The sequence below is a fragment of the Equus przewalskii genome, chromosome 1 (assembly GCF_037783145.1).
Source record: "Equus przewalskii isolate Varuska chromosome 1, EquPr2, whole genome shotgun sequence".
NCBI classification, from domain to species: Eukaryota; Metazoa; Chordata; class Mammalia; order Perissodactyla; family Equidae; genus Equus; species Equus przewalskii.
Window position 1 is genome coordinate 82080742 of NC_091831.1, and position 21098 is coordinate 82101839.

At 39.5% G+C, this 21098-nt stretch overlaps 1 protein-coding gene across 7 annotated transcripts in view; it reads right to left on the reverse strand.

Moving 5' to 3' along the window:
- WDFY4 (WDFY family member 4) overlaps positions 1-21098 on the reverse strand; it is a 301239-nt gene that overhangs the window by 106753 nt on the left and 173388 nt on the right. For all 7 annotated transcript variants that reach the window (XM_070615433.1, XM_070615417.1, XM_070615438.1 and 4 more), the window contains 3 exons: positions 7850-7927; positions 1921-2127; positions 476-527 (listed from right to left, as the gene is read on the reverse strand). In XM_070615433.1, the coding sequence (XP_070471534.1) occupies positions 476-527; positions 1921-2127; positions 7850-7927 (337 nt within the window). The remainder of the gene's footprint in view (positions 1-475; positions 528-1920; positions 2128-7849; positions 7928-21098) is intronic.

Consider the following 21098-nt stretch of genomic DNA (forward strand, 5'->3'; position numbering starts at 1 on the left):
AAAAAGATTCAAACTACTTTTTCTTAATTTGGGGAATAATAATGACTATTGTAGCTGTCACTTTCATAGTCAGAGAGCTCAGTATAAAATTATTAAATATCTATTGCATCCATTTTTACTCTGAAACACTTTATTTTCCTCCTGTGTGTTTTGGGTCCCTTACTGAACATGTATCTGCATTGTTTGGGGACACTTCTAAGGTTTCCCCGATGTAGCAAATTTACAAGATAGTTCCCCTGAAAAAATTCTTGTTGCAACCTTCATAGAGAATTCTCCCCCTAACGGAGAGTCTAGGTCTGGAATCGATTCCTCCTTGTTCCAAAGAGCACAGTGATGGAAAGAGTCTTCGCTCTGCCTACTCTAGGCTCGCAGCATTTCCTTCCTCAAAAATATTAATTTTATATCTTTAAGAAGATGTCCCAAAAAAATCGAGAATTGGTATAAATATTAAATAAAAGATAGATAAACGGAATACCTTGATTTTCAGCATTTGTCTGAGAGCTATCACCATTTCTGTCTTGGCTGTCCTGAAATAAAACCAGCGAAAAGAGAAATTAAATCCTGGATATATATCCCTCCCCCCATTCCACAAATTCACAAACACACACACACATGTGACCCCTTCAAATTACTCGCACACTCAAGGCCCAGATGAAAGGGGAGAGAAACGCTAAATCCTAAAGGACCAAGTATTAATGTTCCTGAGTCAAAGGGGAAAAAAGCCACAATCTTCCATTAAGGAAGATTTACAGTAACTACCAAAGATGATGCCAGCGTGGGATTAGATAGTACCCTGGATATCTGTGGTCTGAGCCACCCTGGAGAGGGGACCAGCGACAGGATCTGGGGCTGGACAGTCCGAGAGACCAGAGACCAGGTTTCATAGCCAAGCTTCGGCTGTGTCCCCAGCACAGTGGGCAGGCTACTTTTTCTGCCTCCATTTCCTAAGAAATGTATTAAGGGAAAAACACTATGTACCACAAAATGTTTATTGACAATACATTAAAAATTCAAGTGTCTACTGAATAAATGAAATACAATTTTTTCATCAGGTTTTATAAAGGATTTAACATGGATAAAGATTCTGAGATCACAGGCTGGAGAAGAAACCCAACATTGCAACTCGGGATGAATGTGAAAGGAACTATTTAGTGTTCCGGTGTTTGGAAGGCTGCCTTCTAGAATACCTTAAATCAGGCTTGTGCAATGAGGACATGGAAACTATCAGCAGATTTCTACATCCACTACCAAATGAATCTAACTGGTCCCCATCCTTACAAAGGCAAAAATGCGAGTTTGACGACGCAGAGTTAAGCCTCATTAGCCCAGGGACAGCCCAGATTCCATCGCCTGGGGATCCAACACGGCCTCAGTGTTGTTGGGTCACCAGCTCAAGCCTGCAGAAATAGCTGAGTTCAGGATATTTGCACTGTAAAATTTGTCACAGGATTTGCTTGTGCAATAATGCCCACAGCAGTGCTGGTTTTCACTGCTCCATGACAAATAACCCTTGCAAGCAGACAATGGCCATCACATGGCTCTTTCCAAACCCTGACGTCCAGATTATTCCACTGGACTTCTGTAGATGTCAGTGTGGTACTGGGTCGGTGGTATAGAAACGAACCACACACCTACTCATTCACTCACTCATTTATTCATTCATTCAGGCTGTAGCATAGCGTCCCTTCTATGTCCCTGGGAGGGTTAGTGAGTCTTTTCTTCTATTAATCAGCATCAAAAATAAATTACAGCCCTCTCACATTTAACTGCATACATCGTCTCCCACCTGCCCACGCCAAAGCACACAGCACACAGGGCAGAATCCTGGTGAAAACAACGTGAGATGGACAAGCTAAGGCGACGCTGCCCTACGCATTTCCTGCCTGGTGGCGTCATTGACTTGCTGTGTCTAACTCTTACCTTGAGCTTGTCTGCACTCAGGGCCTCCAGCGGAGACAAGCGTCTGATGCGTTTCCTCATGCGACTGGGTCCTTCTCTCCAGTCCAGTTCCCACCGGGAGCAAGGTGCGCCTTCTGCCCTCTGGCCCCACAAGCCCAGCTCCCCAAACAGCTGCTCCTGGATCCTGGCCCAGGCGTTGGCTGCCTTGATGTCACCACATCTCTGCCTCTGGGAAGCAGAAGTCCAGTGTCACTTTTGGACACATTTCCCCAAAGGCCTGGACCCAAACCTCCTGGGGTGAACAGATCAATAATTGCTTGAGAACAATAACCCCCTATAGGAGCCCGGAGCATCCTGAGAGTATGTAGTGTATTCTCTGGAGCCGGGATGAGGCCAGGAGAAGAAAGCAGTTTCAAGGATTATAGAATGTTCACAGAAGCTAAACTTCTGATATTAATGAAAATAATCCCCCCAATAGCTATGAAATCCTCAGAATTTGCATATGTGGCCCTTGACTGTTATACGTTCTGCTAGAGCATAACTGAAACCCTCTGTAAAATACATCGACACCCCTAAATGACTTTGATATGCCACGTCGGTTTCATACATCACCTGTCAAGGAAATACTTCAACTCAGTTCGGACAATAGAATCAGCTTTGTCTGCAGCGTGCACTTTTGCAATTATTTGAATATTTGATGGTATTTGCTCTAAATTTCAATTTTTTAGAAAGCAGACATGTAAAAGTGTAAAGAAGCATAGGTCTGATAAACTTAACATAAAGGGAAAGAAAGTCGTCATCCTGGGTTAAGCTGAGCCCCTCACCTGCTCTGTCTCATTTCCTCCAGCCAGTAGCACCGTGAGTAAGTAATTTCTATTATCTTCATGAAGAAACCAAGCTTGGGCAGGGAGAGGTGGGTTCTCCAGGGACCGCCAGGTGACCGAGCTGAGATGTGAATCCAGCCTGTCTGATTCCAAAGCTTTTGCTTAAGCCTGCGTGCTAGATGCCTCTCCCAGGGGGCTTGTATCATTTTATGAACTCCTGATTTCAAAAACTGGCGGGCTGAGATCTAGGTGCTGCAAATCTGGGCCATTAGGAATGGATAAGCTGTTCTCAGAACCTGAAAACTCCCATGAACTGTGACGGATGGTGTAGTGCTCAGCACACGGTCTTTGGCATCAGATGGACCCAGGTGGTCATCACTCTCCTGCTGTTCGCCAGCAGCTTCCTCCGAAGGAGGCTTGGCTTCCTCATCAGTCAGATTTGGCTAATAACATTACCATAATAATAAACCCGTGAGCTTATGTAAGGATCAAATGAGACAATATTTTCAAGAGTTTTATGTGGTCCTTTCCCCAGCTGGAGCAATTAGTATTATTATTGTGAATAGAGCAAATCTTATTTCAAAACAAGATGGTCTTGTTTCTCCACAGTTCTTAAATTCAGATCCAAAAGAGTTACCGCATTTTACACAGTACTATGATTGGTCAATAGGAACTCCAGAACAACGACTGTCCACAGCCATTCACAGAGATTTGGTTATTGAAATGAAGGCTTATTCCGGGGAAATATTTCAGCTCCCTGGAGATTGTCTCTGCATTTGTCGTAACATACTGAGCTTCATAGAGAATGAACGATCCTGAGCTATCGGGTTGTCCGCCCTGGGTTTCAAATTAGTCATTTAAGAGCACCCCCTCCACCCAAGCCTCCCCCTAGGCAACCTGGACGTCCACGGCTGCCTGTCTTCATCACAGGGCACGTGTGTCGTCTGCAATATCTGCAGCCAGACAGACGTGCGTCAGTAGGGAGACCCCTCAGAGAGGAAGGATGGTTCAGTCCATGATAGAAAGCTGCCTGTGGTCCAAGGACAGAGGACCTGAGATGATGAAATGACAACAGCCCAGAGTTCTCACCCCTGCAAGGTGCTCTGTAGTGGCCGTGTTTCCACACAAGGAAAGGTCCTCTCTCAGTTCAAAGCTTGAGTGGGCCAAATGCCATGATGGGGACATAGAGGCTGGGATTCTGGTGTGTCAGAGGGAGCTGTGATTTTTGGCTGAATGGAAACCCTTGGGTAGCATCACTGAGATTTTCCTCTGGGCAAACGCCCTTCCCCGCTACTTCAGTGGGGCCAATGCTGGCCCCAGCTTCAAGGTTGAATGTGGCCTAAGTCTGGCTAATCCACATGGTGACAAATGGTCATAGGATGGGCTGGTGAGCATCATTCTCCAGGACTGGGAATGGTGCTCTCTGGAGCCCATACAGAGGAGACAGCACAGATGGGTGGATGTGTACACATTCTGGGCTGCCCCCGATCCCCCAGCCCCAGGGCACCTTTATGTGCATCAGGAGAAATGGTCCCCCAGGTTCAGATACAGCCTACAGGCATGTAGCTCAGCATGAGACAGCACCTTTGTGCAAGTCAGAAAATGGTTCCCCATCCTTCACACGATGCCTGTCTAGTGCCAGGATGTACAGCTGGGGGAGCAGAGGATGGCTTCACTTCAGACTCACATGCTCCCTCATCCACGTGCCCTGTGCCTCAAATGTATTAGTAATCTCACACATTTGTGTGTGCATGTTTGTGTGAACATGTGTTGTGTGTGTGTTTGTGTGAAAGAGAGAAAGAAAGAGAAGAAAGAGAGAAGAGACAGATTCCTTAGAGCAGAGTTCAAATACCTGGAACCAGCTCTTCCTGAAGCCTGCTCTTCCCCTGGATTTTTCAATAACACAAAACATTTCATTTCTTGCCTAAGCCAGTTTGAGTTGAGTTTCGGATACTTGCATCTGAAAGAGCTATGACAAAAACTTAGTGGATATATAGAGACTGAGCAAGAAATGGAATGAGGCTGTTGGTCCTTGGGGAGCTGAGAAGAGAGTGTGACGGAACACTGCCCCTCACACGCTAAAAGGAAGGCCATTTCTGGGGTGGCAGGCATCTTGCAAAGAGCTTTCACTAGTAAAGACTGGCTTTTCAAAAATAGCATAGACAGAATGAGGCATTTCTGTAAATTATGATGAGGACTCGATACAAGAACAGGATGGTCTGGGTACAGAACAGGGCAGACCCAGAGCAGCTGCACGGCAGAGAAGAGCACGAATAGAACTTGGAAAAGGCAAGGGGAATGTGGGCAGGGTCAGAGCAGAGGCGAGTGATTTCCCCAGTACTTTTGGAGTGACAAGTAATTCGAGAGACTGAACATGAGAACGGCCCAATTTGCTGGCGATAGAATGATGGAACATGGTGATCCCTAGGTTAAATTCCAGGGCACCGGCTAATGTTATCTGGTCCTGCTGTGGTGCCGTCTCCAGCCGCCTCTCTGTTGTGGGTGAAATGCCACTAGAGAAGTCTTTCCTGGCTGGTTATTGGGAACCCTGTTGGCTGGGGCCCCTGAACCTCGTCATCACCCCCGCTGTGGGAGGAGTTCACTGAGTGCACGTGGGACAAGCTGTCCCTGAAGAACGTGGCAGATTTCACAAGGCTGATTCCTGTCCAGAATTTGGACTTGTCTTTTCTGCAAGAGAAGCAGGGCCTGCACTGGGAAAGCATACTGCCCCTTAAAAAAAGCAGGTGAATGTGCCAGACCCCATTATCTCTGCAGACGGTGATTACCTCTGCATTCCTTTAAACATCAAAACAACCTTTCTTAAATATTTAAATACTTGGAAGGTATCTTTATGGATTAGCTTAAAAATGCTGATTTTCTCAAAAATACCTCAATCACCAGTAAAACCCTGTACAACTTTCTCTGAGACCCAGTCAGGCCCCGCTGCTGAAAATAAGCCAGGCCAATGTTCTAGAAGGCTGGATCCTTTCCTGCTGGCTCAGCGCCTCTGCCAAGGCTCTGTCCTTCCTATGTGAACTTTCCACCTCACAAATTTCAGCAGAAACTCATGAAGTACCTCAGGGCACATCTCTCCTGGCCGGGACCAAATTGGCCAGGCTCTTCCACAAGAAGAGAAATGGTCACGCCCTTGACTGGACGCTGATTTGAAAGTATAGATAAACATCTTCTGCCTTGAAATGGAGCAAGTGTGATGAAGATGTCCGTAAATAAAGGATGTAATCCTAAACAACTCATCGTATTTTTCCCCCATTGGCAACTGAACTTATTAGCCACATTGCTAGTCCTGAAAGAATTCGGTGACTACAAGGGGTGGGGCACCGATGTGTCAGAGCCTGTCCCAGGGGCATGGATACCACCCAAATAAGCCAGCAAGGCACCAGCGCAGCTGTGAAGGGCAGTCAGCAAAATTGGGGTGGGGTGGATGCTTCTGGTGAAGCCATTCACCAAACTGACAGTCTGTGAAAGACCAGCTTGAGCAGTTGGAGAAAAAAGGTGTGCCCACTGATTGCTTTGACAGTGGCATGGCCTGGACACCCCCAAACCTCCTGTCCCACCCCTGCCATGTCTGAAAAACTGCCCCCTCCTTGCTCATAGGATAGCCTGGGAGGGGATGTTGCTAGACTGTGTGTTTCTGGAGTGCAGGCTGCACAGCTCATGGATCCCTATTGTCAGGGGCATGTTGTGGGCTCCCAAACGAACTGATATGGAGGGACTTAGACCAGCTTACTCGACTTAAGTTGATCAGAGCCTATGTCATCCCTCCCATACTTGGGCACAACTGTTTCACCATTCCTTGACCCCTCACGCCACCCCAGGCACACCTACTCGTGCCTTACACCACCCCGCTCCTCTCCTCGTAGCACAACATCCTAGCATTGGCCTCATCACCCTGTTTGTGGCTATTTCTTTACTTTTGGTCCCTCTACTGAGTTTTAAGAAGCTTCAAGGCAGAGCAGGGCCATTATAATCTCCACCTTTCCTATAGCCAGCACAGGCTTTGGAACAGAGAAGTTGTAAGTAAATAACATAAATGGTAAGCTTTTAATACAACACGTCGTGTTCTATTATCAGCAGTCATTTTCAAAAATTTTTGTTAACAACAGTAACACCAACTAAAAATTCGCTTCGCAGCCATTCCATAGCCACAAACAGGATATCTATGCTCTGCCAGCCACTGGCTAGGTGCTTCACAGTTGCTCTTAATCTTCACAGTTAGGGGTTATTATCCCATCTCAAAGACGGAACCCTGAGGCTTAGGTCGTAGGGAGACCTGAGCTTCCTCTCACGGGCATGACAGCCAGTGCTGTTTACTTAGACAGTACAGAAATCAGGCCTAGAGAGGTTTTTTAAATATCCAAACCTGCCCTCATTAGTGGCAACCCGTTGTCTTTAGGATAAAACGCAAAAACCCTAAGGTGGCAGCAACTCTGCCTGCCCCAGCCCCAGCTCAACTCTTGCTCCTTCCCGGCTGCTACTTCCTCTTCTTCCGGTTAATTGATGACATCCAGCTCTTTCCTGACTCAGGAGCTTCACATATATGCCCTCCACTTAGCCAAAAACCCTTCCTCGAAATACTTTAGCCCGTATTCCTCCTCCTCCTTCACATCTCAACTTAAAGGTCACTTCGTTAGAGAGGGCCTCAGGTCTGCCCAAATTAAATTCTTTCCCCATTATAATCTCTCATTGTCACCTGTATTTGTCATGTCTATTGCTCATCAAAAGATATAATGATCTATTTCTTTGTTCAGTTATTTAATATATGTCTGTTTTTTATAGTGAAGCTATCTGAGAGGGAGGCCCATATCTGCTGTGTTTACAATTGTACCCCTAGCTCCTAACAAAGGGTCTGAGGCACCTGGGGCTCTCAATACCTCTTTACTAGTGGATGAATGAGGAGATGAGCAGATGGACAGACTGTCTGTCTCATCAGCTGCTGGAAGAATAGGTCCAGCGCACAGGTCATGAAAGAAGGACTGAATTGTTGATGACCAACTATTGACTTAGGCAGTCTAGCACTTAAACCAAAGGGCCTTCTGATTCTTTATTTTAGGTTCAAGATAGATTCCAGTCTACTAAGTAGAGAAAGAAACTGTTGTGTTTCTTACCTGTACATGATCTTTGTATAAAGAGGCATATAGCTCCTGTCCTCTTCTTCTGTAGTTCTCAATACATGACACAAAATCCTGGAGAGGAAAGAAAACCAGTCACAGTTTAAAGACAGTTGTTATTTTAGATAAGGACTTCTCTACTCTGACCAATTACCAGAGGAAATAACACCAACAGGATTTGTTGGCCAAGTCAATCACAACCTCATGAATAAAGACTTCGCTTATGCTGATCCACTCACATACACATTCATACACTTCCACTTCCAGGTATGATGAACTAGCTTGTAGCAGATAAGCTTTCCTCCCAAGAACAACTATAAAAGCTATATTTGAATAATCTGCTTTAAGATAGCAGAGGGCAACCAAGAGAGCCAAGACTTAAGGAGCCAAGATCCTGGAGAGAAAGAAACCTCACTGAGATGTGCATAATGCCCAATATCTGTGCATTTTCATTTTCCCTTGAGAAATCTGCAAGTTTGCAAATAGCACAAGAGGCTGAGAAGCTGAGCAGAAAGAGGCGGCTAAGAAGCAGGGAACCTTAACAGAGCTTTTGGAACTCTCAGGTGGCTAGGGAGACAAAAATTGGAGTTCAGGCCCACCAAGGCAACCAGAACATAAGGAAATAAGAGCCCCAAAGTAGTATAGTAAAGAGAAATAAGCCCAGCTTTATGCATTGATGTTCCCCTTTAAGTAGCTGCTGATTCATAAGCAGTGTGGGGCTGAGAGGCTGAGAAGGTAAGTCAAGCTTCCAGCAGCCTCAGTTTGTAGAAACTAACAGAACTTGGGTTTTGACGTGGGAGCTCTGAAGGGCTGCACCACAGGGATAAAGGAAGGCTAGAAATAAACCAACCCTTACAAAGCTGAAGCCCAACTTCCAATGAGCTTAACGTCTGAGGACGTTATGGTGATCGGTCCCTACTCCAAATACAAGCAGATGACAAAGAAAGTCCTCTCTGGAGAAGGATCACATTATCCAAAGCCTCTAATCAAGAATTTTCATACAAAATGTTCAGCAGTCAAGCAGAAATTACTAGATGTGCCCATAAACAGGACCAATAGAAAAATAGACAATAGAAACATACCCACATGTAAAGATATTAGAGTCATGAGACATGGACCTTAAAATAATGTAAGTAATGCAGTCTAAAAAATCAAATATGGAGAATTTTATAAGAGATATGGACTCTATGAAAAATAACCAAATAAAAATTCTAAATCTGTAAAATGAATTAATTGAAATTGGAAACTCCATAGGTGAGTTTAGCATCAGAGTGGACACAACTGAACAGAAGATGAGTGAACGTGAAGAAATATCCTTGCTAAAATATGATGAGATGAAAGTACGGAAATATAAAAACAATAGAGAGTTAGATACAGATGTAATATGCAGAAAGCATCTAGCATATGTGTGATTGGAATCTCAAAGGGGAAGAGAGAAAGAATGGGTCAGAAGCAATAAATGAAAATTTAATGAGAACTTCCCCAAATGGATGAAAGGCATCAAACCATAGACGAGAAATTCTACAAGTCTGAAACAAGAAAAATACAAAGAAAATCATATGTAAGCCAATCATAGTAAAACTGCAAAACAGAAGACCAAGAAGAAAACATTCAAAAAGAGAGAGAAAAAGTCACATTGTCTTTAAAGGAAGAACAGTGAGGATGTAGAGATCAGAAGACAATGAAACAACATCTTCAAGACCTGAAGAAAATAACTGCCAAACTCAACTTCTCTACCCAGTGAAAATATCCTTCAGAAATAAAGACAAATTAAAACGTTTTCAGATGAATAACACTGAGAGAATGCAACACCAGCAGAACTGCACTAAATGAAACACTAAATGAGGTTTTTAGGTAGAATGAAAATGATTGTGTACTGAAGCATGAAACTTTGGAATGAATGAAAAACTGTGAAAATGGTACATACGTTACTATATCTAAATGAATATTTGCTGTTGGAAAATAGTGATAATAAATTATGGGAGTTTTAAAACATGAAGAATTAAAATACATAAAAATTCTTTTAAAGAGATGGATAGGGTAAATGAAACAAAGCATTCTAAGTTTCTTTAATTACAAATTTGGGAAAAAGGGCTAATTTACATTAGACTCTAATAAAGCAAATGGGCATGTTGTAATTTCTAGAGTAATCACTAAAAGCATAATAAAAGATAATAGAAGGGAAGGAGAATAATTTAAAATAATTGATAATATATTGAAATAGAAAAGAAAGAACAAATAACAGACATTTCAAACAAAAAGTAGACATTAAGATGGATTTAAACTAAAAACATCATCAATTACATTAAATGTAAATAGACTCAATGTTCCAAATAAAAGATAAACAGCCTGAGTTACGTCATCATAACAAAGTGAGCTCTTCCCTTAGACTCTCCCCCATAATATACAACAAAAAGGACATTCATAAACCAACAGAGGACAGTCACACAACACAACAGACGTCTGAGAGACCCACACAGCCATACGTCTGAAGGTGGAGGTGCTGGACTCCCCCAGAGGAAGTAGAAGGAAGTCAGGGGATCTCTTCTCTCTGCCCAGCAGCAACTTAGGGTGCGAGACTGTGCGCGACCCTGAGAGGAGAGGCAGGAGGGTGGCTCTCTGTGGGAATGCCTTCACTCTCTGAATTGCCTCCCAGCCATGGGAAAGCTCCACACAAAGGAAATCAAGCTATTGTGGGGGTGTCTTCATCAATCCAGCACTCCAGGAGGGCAGAGAGTGAGGGCAGAGCAAGAATGACCCCAGGATTGTGGACACAAAAGAAAGAGCCCCTTCCCCCACCTGCCACTCCAGCTTGGACGGTTGGCCACAGCAAGGGATCTGTGCCAGAGCACCTGTACATACATAGCAAAGCAGCAGCTGCGAGTGGGCAATCGCAGATAGGCCCTGTCAGCATAGATTCCAAAAGACAGGCATAGACACCAGAGATCACAGCAGGCACAGAATACACAGCTCCTGCCCTACAACAGTGGTGGCAGGTGGAATCTGAGACCAGACACTACCAACATGCAAAGACACAAATCCACCCCACCAAATAATATGAGGAGGTATATTGATACTTGAGACCAGAAGGAAAATGACAGGCACCCAGAAATCCATCCTGAAGGCACAGAAATTATCAGTCTACATGACAGAGAATTCAAAATAGCTATCACAAAAAAACTCAATGAGTTACAAGAAAATTCAGGGAGACTGCTCAATGAAATCAGGAATAAAATTAATGAACAAAGGAAATTCTTCACAAAAGAGATGGAAACTATAAAGCAAAACCAATCAGAAATGTTGCAGATGAAAAACACAATGAATGAGAAAAACAAAAATCTGGAGTCTTTGAATAATAGAGTTGATATCATGGAGGACAGAATTAGCAATTTGAAGGACAGAAGTATAGAAATGCTTCCCAGTGGGAGGCAATTCAGAGAGTGAAGGCATTCCCACAGAGAGCCACACTCCTGCCTCTCCTCTCAGGGTCGCGAACAGTCTCGCACCCTAAGTTGCTGCTGGGACAAGAGAGAACTAAGACTAAAAAGAAATAAAGAAATTCTCTGAGAAATATCCAGCTCAATTAGGAAACGTAACATAAGGATTACAGGTATTCTAAAGGGAGAAGAGAGGGAGAAAGGAGCAAAGTCTGTTCAAAGAAACAACAGATGAGAACTTCCCAAAACCTGGGAAAGGAGCTGGAATTACAAGTAAAAGAAGCTAATAGAGCTCCTATTTACATCAATGTAAAAAGACCTTCTCCAAGGTATATAGTAGTAAAACTGGCAAAAGAGAATGACAAATAAAATAGACTAAGGGCAGCAAGGCAGAAGAAAATAACTTACAAAGGAACCCAATCAGGCTTTCAGCAGATTTTTCAGCAGAAACCTTACAGGCTAGGAGAGAGTGGAATGATATATTCAAAATTCTGAAAGACATAAACTTTCAACCAAGAATACTCTATCCAATGAAAATATCCTTCAGATATGATGGAGAAATAAAATCTTTCCCAAATAAACAAAAGCTGAGGGAGTTCATTGCCACAAGACCAAATCAGAAAATCACAGCTTTCTATGAGAACAGCTTAGCAAACACTTAATTATAACATCAAAGATAAAAGGAAGGAAAACGTCAAAAATAACTATAATCTCGTCATTTTAACCACAAACTCATAACACAAAATAGAATAAGTTGTGACAAGAATAAGTTAGAAGGGGAAGAGAAAAGGGATGGAACCTGCTTAGACTAAGAAAATAAGAGGCTCCCAGAAAATAGACTATCTCATCTATGAGATTTTTTTATACAAATATCATGGTAACTACAAAACAAAAAACCATAACAGAGACACAAATGACAAATCTGAGAAAACTATCATAGAGAACTACCAAACTGAATTAGCAGTCCAAGATTCATGGGATGAGAAACAAGGGAAATACGGGACAACCAGAAGACAAGTGATAAAATGGCGGTGTTAAGCCCTCATATATCAATAATCACTTTAAACATAAATGGGTTGAATTCTCCAATCAAAAGACACAAAGAGGCTGGATGGATTAAAAAACAAGACCTAACAATATGCTGCCTCCAGGAAATACAGCTCAGCTCTAAAGATAAACACAGGCTTAGAGTGAAGGGATGGAAGATGATACTCCAAGCTAATGCCAAACAAAAGAAAGCAGGTGTTGCTATAATATATTAGACAAAGTAGACTTCAAGATGAAAAAGGCAATGAGAGACAAAGAGGGGCAGTATCCAATGATAAAAGGGACACTCCACCAAGAGTACATAACACTTATATATGCACCCAACACAGGAGCAACAATGTACATAAAGCAACAATTAACAAACCTAAAAGGAGATATCACCAACAACGGAATAATAGTAGGGGACCTCAACACTTCACTCATGTTAATGGATAGATCATCCCGACAGAAAGTCAAAAAGGAAATAGTGGAATTAAATGAAAAACTGGACCAGATGGACTTTAATAGATAAATATAGAACACTCCATGCCAAAATGGCAGAATATACATGCTTCTCAAGTGCATGCGGAACATTCTCAGAGATAGACCATGTGTTGGGAAACAAGGCAAGCCTCAAAAACTTTAAGAAGATTGAAACCATATCAAGCATCTTTTCTGACCATAATGCTATGAAACTAGAAATCACCTACAAGAAAAAAGCTGGGAAAGTCACAAATATGCGGAGACTAAACAACATGCTACTGAATAACCAATAGATTATTAAAGAAAGTAAAGGAGAAATCAAAAAATATCTGGAGACAAACAAAAATGAAAATACACCATACCAACTCACATGGGAAAGCAGTCCTAAGAGGGAAATTCATAACAATACAGGCCAACTTTATCAAAGAAGAAAAATCTCAAATAAGCATCTTAAACTACACCTAACAGAATTAGGTAAAGAAGAAAAAACAAAGCCCAAAGTAAGCAGAAGGAGAGAAAGAATAAAAATTAGAGCAGAAATAAATGAAATAGAAACCAAAAAAAAAAAAAAACAGTTGAAAGGATCAATGAAACTAATTGACAAAGTTTAGCCTGACTCACTTAGAGAAAAAGAAAATCTGAATTGTGCAATGTTTATTACAGAAACTAAATCCATAAATAAAGCTCCTCCCACAAAGAAAATTTCACACCTGAGTATAAATGGGAGTTAGAGCATGGGGGAGAAACTTTGAGAAAAAAAGGAAATTGACTTCAGCAATATGTAAAAGCATAGTTTGTCACCACAAAATTAGGTTAATTCCAAGAATACAAACTGGTATTAACATCAAAACCATTCAATATGATTCACCAATCTATGAATAAAGGGAGAAACATTACATGATCTTAAAAGATGTAGAAAAAGCATTTCATAAAATGCAACAAGCATTAAGAATAAAAACTCTTAGAGCCAGCCCTGGTGGCCTAGTGGTTAAGTTCAGCGTGCTCTGCTTCTGTGGCCTGGGTTTGGTTCCTGGGTACAGACCTACATCACTTGTCTATCAGTGGCCATGCTGTGGTGGTGGTTCACATACAAAATAGAGGAAGATTGGTAACAGACGTTAGCTCAGGGCGAAACTTTCTCAACAAGTGTAGAGGAACCACTAAGGAAAAACTCAAAAGTAATAGAGAAAAAAGCATAAAAGAAATTTGAATGCTATGTTATAATATATTCAATTAATGCAAAAGAAAGCAGTAAAGGAGGAATAGAGAAACAAAAAAGACATGAGACACATAGAAAACAAAAAGTAAAATGAGTGACATAAACCAAACTATATCAATAGTAACATGAAATGTGAAGGGACTGAAAATCCAATCAAAAGGCAGAGATTGTCACAGTGGATAAAAAATAAACAAGATCCAATTCCATGTTGTGTACAGGAGACACACTTTAGATCTGAACATACAAACACCAGTATATTCCCTATCAAAATCTCAGTGGCATTCTTTATAGAAGTAGAAAAAACTAATCCTAACATTCATATGGAACCACAAAGACCTTGAATTGTCAAAGTAATCCTGAGTAAGAAGAACAAAGCTGGAGGCATCACACTTCCTGATTTCAAAGCCACATTAATAAAACAGCATGGTACTGGCATAAAAACAGACATCCAGACCAGTAGAACAGAATAGAGAGCCCAGAAATAAATCCACACATCTGTCAACGGGATCTTTGACAAGGGTGCCTAGAATACACAGAGGGGTGTTGTGTGTCAATAAACAGTGTTAGTAAAACTGGAAATCCACATGTAGAAGAGTGAAATTGGACCCCTATCTCACACCATATATAAAAATCAACTCAAAATGGATTAAAGACTTAAACATACTAACTAAAACCTTAAAACTACTAGAAGAAAACATAGGGAAGAGCTTCTTGATGTTAGCATGGGAAATAATTTTTTGGATATAATGCCAAAAGCACAGGCAACAAAAGCAAAAAGAAAGTAGGGTTGCATAAAACTAAAAAGCTTCTGCACAGAAAATGAATAATCAACAGCGAAAAGCCAGCCTACAGAATGGGAGAAAATATTTGCAAGCCATATATCTGATAAGACGTTATATCCAAAATATATAAGGAATTCACACAACTCAACAGCAAAAAAACAAATAACCTGATTAAATAACGGGCAAAAGACCTGAATAGGTACTTTACCAAAGAAGACATATGACTGGCCAACAGACACATGAGAAGGTGCCCAGCATCACTAATCATCAGTGAAGTGTAAATCAAAACCACAAGGAGACACCACCTCACACCTGTTAGAATGGCTATTACTAGAAAGATAAAACATAATAAGTATTGCCGAGGACGTGGAGAAAAGGGAACTTTGTACACTGTGGTTGGACTGTATAAATTGGTACAGTCATTATGGAAAACAGTATGGAGATTCCTCAAAAAATCTAAAATAGAACTACATTATGATGCAGCAATCCCACTTCTGGGTATATAAGCAAAGGAAATAAAATCAGTATCTTGAAGAGATACCTGAACTCTCAGGTTTATTGCAGGATTATTCACAAAAGCCAAGATATGGAAACAAAACCTAAGTATCCACTGACAGATGAATGGATAAAGAAAATGTAATATATATATGAATATAATGAAATTATTCTGTTATATACCTATGAATGTAATGAAACATTCTATTTTATATAATGGTACAATATATAAAGATATATAAAGATTTATATATGTACACATATATACACATACATATACTAGAATGTTATCTGGCCTTTAAAACGAAGGAAATCCTGCCATTTGCAACAACATGGATGAACCTGGAGGACATTGTGCTAAGAGAAATAATCCAGACACAGAAAGACAAGTACTGCCTGATCTCCTTATATATGGAATCTAAAATAGTCAAATTCATGGAAGTAGAGAGCAGATTGCAGTTGCCAAGAGCTAAAGAGAGGGGAAAATGGGGAGCTGTTGGTCAAGGAGTACAAAGCTTCAGTCATGCAAAATGAGTAAGTTCTGGAAACCTAGTGTACAGCAACGTGACTATAGTTAACAAAACTGTTTTATATACTTGACATTTGCTAAGAAGATAGATCTCAGGTGGTCTCATCACACAAAAAAAGATAACCATGTGGAGTGATGGATATGTTAATTACCTCAATTGTGGCAATGATTTCACAAAGTATATGTGCGTTAACACATCAACTTGTGCATATTAAATATATACAATTTTGGGCTGGCCCCGTGGCCGAGTGGTTAAGTTCTCGCGCTCCGCTGCAGGCGGACCAGTGTTTCGTCAGTTCGAATCCTGGGCGCGGACATGGCACTGCTCATCAAACCACGCTGAGGCAGCGTCCCACATACCACAACTAGAAGGACCCACAACGAAGAATGTACAACTATGTGCCGAGGGGCTTTGGGGAGAAAAAGGAAAAAAATAAAATCTTTAAAAAAAAAAAATATATATACAATTTTACCTCAATAAAGATAAGAAATTTTTTTTTAATTTAATTAAAAATTTATACATCATGTAATTTTAAAATGTTTTTGTCATAGAGTCTCTCATGAGAAAAACGAGTAAAATTTTAAAATCAATAATCTAAGCTCCCACTCAAGAGTTAGAAAACAGAGAAAAATAAACCCAAAGCAAGAAAAAGGAAGGAAACAAAGATAAGAGTGGAAATTAATAAAATTAAAAACACAAAAACATGGAGAAAATCATTGAAACAAAAACTGGTTGTTTGAAATGATCAATAAAATTTACAAACCTGTAGAAACACTAACAGAGATAAAAAGACACAAATTGCTAATACCAAGAATGAGATAGAGGCCATCACTACAGACCCTACAGACATCAAAAAGATAACAAGGGCGTATTACAAACAACTATACACACATAAAGGTGACAACTTAGATGAAATGGACATATTCTTTGCAAAACACAAACTACCACATGTCACTCAAGATGAAATAAATCATTGGAATAGCCCCTGTAACTATTAAGGAAATTGAGTTCACAATCTAAATACTCCCCCAAAATAAATTTCCAGATGTGGATGGTTTTGCTTGAGAATTTTACAAAACATTTAAGCAAGAATTGACACAAGTTTTACAAACTATCTTTCAGAGAATAGAAAAAGTGGGTACACTTTTCAATTTGTTTTGTGAAGTTAGCAAATACCCTTATACCTTTATACAAAACTAGAAAATTCTAGTTTTCACACAGTACAAAAAAATAAAACTATCCTTCAGCAATAGAGATTAAAAATCCTTAACAAAATATTAGCAAATAGAATTTAGTAACACATAAAAAGAATTATATATGATGACTGAGTGGGGTTTATTCCAGGAATGCAAGGCTGGTAAATACTTGAAAAGCAATCAACATAATCCATCATATTAGTAACTTAAAGAAGAAAATTACATGATCATATCAAGTGATGCAGAATAGCATTTGACAAAATTCAATATTCATTCATGATAAAACTCTCAGAAAACTAGGAATAGAGGGGAACTACCTTAACTTGAGTAAGAGCATCTACAAAAACCCTACAGCTAACATTATATTCAACATGAAACAATGAATGTGTTCTCTCTAAGACTGGGAACAAAGCAAAGATGTCTGCTTTAACTGCTGTCATTCAACAAAGTGCTGCAAGGTCTTAGATTTTACACCAAAAGCATGACCCATAAAAGGAAAAATCAATGAACTGGATCTTATCAACATCAAAAACTTTTGCTCTGCAAAAGCCCATGTGAAGAGGGTATAATTACAATCTACAATCTGGGGAAAAGATGTTTGCAAGCCACATATCCATCAAAGGACTAGTATCTTGAATAGAGGAGAACTCTTAAAACTCAACAGTAAACAAAGTCCCATTAGAATGTGTGCACAAGATATGAAGAGACATTTCACTAAAGAGAATATACGAATGGCAACCAAGCATGTGCAAATATGTCCTACGTCACTATCCATCGGGAAAATGAAAATTAAAACCACAATGAGATATCATTACACACCTATCTGAACGGCTAAAATTAAAAAGGGACAACACCAAATGCAGGTGAGAATACAGAGAAACTGGACCACTTATACATTGCTGGTGGGACTATGAGGTACAGCTACTCTGGAAAACAGGTCAGTAGTTTTTTAAAAGAAGTGTGCAACTCTGACAGGATCCAGCTGTTGCAGCCCTGGGGATTTATCCCAGTGAAATGAAAACTTACATTCACACAAAAACCTGTACATGAATGTTTGTGGACACTTTATTTACAATAGACAAAAACTGGAAACAACCCAGATGTCCTTCAACAGGTGAACGGTTAAACAAATTATGATACATCCATACCTTGGAATACTTCTCACCAATAAAAAGGAATGAATGGTTGATACTTGCAACAACCTGGATGGGTCTGCACAGAGCTATGCTGAGTAAGAAAAGCCAATCCTGAAAGGTCACATACTTAAATGTCATTTTTCAAATGATTAAATTATAGAAATGAAAAACAGATTAGTAGTTATGAGGGGTGAAGTTGTGTGGGTGGGAGGGAAGTGGGAATGACTATAAAAGGGCAACACGGGGGATTCTTGTAGTGATGGAAATGTTCCTGGTTGTGATATTGTGCTATAGCTTTGCCAAATAATACCACTGGGGGAAACTGGGTAAAGGGTACATGAGATCTCTCTGTATGATTCCTTACAACTGCACATGAATCCACAATTCTCAAAAATTGAATTTTTTGAAAAAAATAATTGAGGGTTCTATCTTTACCATTCAAAAAAAAGGTAGTCATATCCAGAATATACAAATTACTACTATAGATCAATAAGGAAAAAAACCCCAGAAAATTTCAATAGAAATTTTTTAAAAATTGAACAGTACTTCATAAAAAAGGATATCCCAGGGGCCAATAGACATATGAGAAGCTAGTCAACTTCATTTTTCCTCTGAAGAACATAAAATAAAATCACAATAAGAATATATAAAGTTCAAATAGGCTAATAATATGTTTTATGATATGGAGCAACTGGAACTCTCTCACACCGCTGAATTGGTACAACCATTTTGGAACATTGTTTAGTAGCATCTTAAAAAGTGAATATATGCACACCCAATGACTCAGCCATGTCATTCCTAGATATATACTCAACAGAAATTCATACATATGTGTTTCAAAAGACGTATGAAAGGATGTTCATAACAGTGGTGTTTGAAATCACCCCAAACTGGGAACAACACAAATGTCCATCAGTAATAGACTGGATCAGTAAATTATGACAGATTTATAAATTGAATACTCTATAGTAATGGTTCTGAAAGTGTGGTCCATGAATCCCTAGGGGTTCCTGAGACCACTTCAGGGGATCTGTGAAGTCAAAACTATTTTCAAAATACTAGAGCATCTTTGCCCTTTTTTGTTGTACTGACATTTGCATTGATGGCCCAAAAACAATGGTGAGTAAAACTCATAGCCCAAATCAAGGTGTTGGCAACAACTGAACAATAATTATACGTATTTCTCACCACTAGCAACTCATAAGAAAAAAATCCTCAGTACAAATGAGTAATTTTATTGAATCTCAATCTTTGAATACATCTTGTTAAATTGTCTGTGTGATAAAATGGGAAGTATGTATAAAGCACTTCTGAATACCAAAAAACATAATGGTCATTTTTAAGAAAAAGCACCTGTGTAATTTTTAGCGTTGTGAGCTGAACTAGCTGCTTGTGTCATAGTACATCATTTTTATTTGAAAGAATGACTGACAGACAAAATTACAGTTACTAAGACTTGAGTATTTGGCAGATATTTTCTGGAAAATCAACTAAGTACATCTGCGATCCCAAAGAAAACAAGTGATAGTATTTGCTGCCAATGATAAAATTGAGCTTTCAGATAGTAAAATGCTGAAAAACTCGTGTCTTCCTCTGTGAGCTTGACAGTTTCCCAATAGCTAAAGATTTTTCTGATAATATTGGTGGGGACCTGAACATGATTTTTCCATATTGCGTAATAAAACGCGCCAACATTTGGAAGATCTATGTAAGCCAGGGAACCAATATTCCCAATGCACGTTCCCATGTATGTTCCCAAGTCATGTATGGATTAACATATCCATTCAAAATGCAAGATAGATCAATATATTTTAATGTAACAGAGTACAAAAATTTTATTGATAGAGATTTCAGTAACCTTTAATAAACTAACACTTGTTGAGTTTTGGTGTAGTATCAAAGAAGAGTATCTATAATTTTCTGAAAAGGCTATTAAAATATTCTTTTTTTTCTAACTACATATCTATGGGAGGCCAGATTTTCTTCATATATTTCAATCAAAAAATATTACAATTGATTGAATAAACAAGCAGATTTGAGAATACAGCTGTCTTCTACTAAGCCAGAAAGATATTAAAGAGATTTGGAAAAACATAAAACAACACTACTCTTTTCACAAATTTTTGTTTTGAAGAATATAGTTACTCATTAAAAAGGCTATTTATGTTTACACACATTGGGTTTATTACCATCATTTTAAAATAAAGGAATAAATGCATTATTTTAAAAATTTCTTTTAATTTCTAATAAGGTCAATATCAATAGATACAATCCACATAAACAAAAGCTCTTTGGGGTCTTCAATAATTTTTTAAGACGGTAAAGGGGTCCTGAGACCAAAAAGTTTGAGATTGTTCCTCTACTACTGTGAAAACGAATGAACTATTGCTTCATGCCATGACATGGATAAATTTCGCAAACATAGTTTAGAGTGAAATAAGCTAGACAGAAGAGTATATACTACGTTATTTCATTTATATAAAGGTAAAAATATAGATGCCAGAAGAGTGGCAGCTTATGTGGAGAGGGGGCTAGTGACTAGAATGGGCATGGAGTTGGGGGTGCTTCTGGGGTGCTATTAATGATGTATTTTTTTAATCTGGGTAGCAGTCACACGTTTACTCTGTTAAAATTCTTAAATCTGCATATTTGTGATTTGAACACTGTTTTCTATGTATGCTGTGCTTCAATAAAATAAAAAAGTGTTTATCAACAAAGCCTCAAGGATATGAAAACAATATAGTTTTTAAAACCCCAGTTACTGTTTTGGAGTAGTGGGAATAGAGTGATTTCTTTCTTTTCCTTTTCTTTCCTTTTTTCTTTGGTTTGCAAAATTTTCCTTACTATTGCTGTTACATGTTTATATACATACACATTTATGAGTATGGCAATCATTATGAGCATCGTAATTGACATAAAATGCTGAAAAATTTGACTAATTT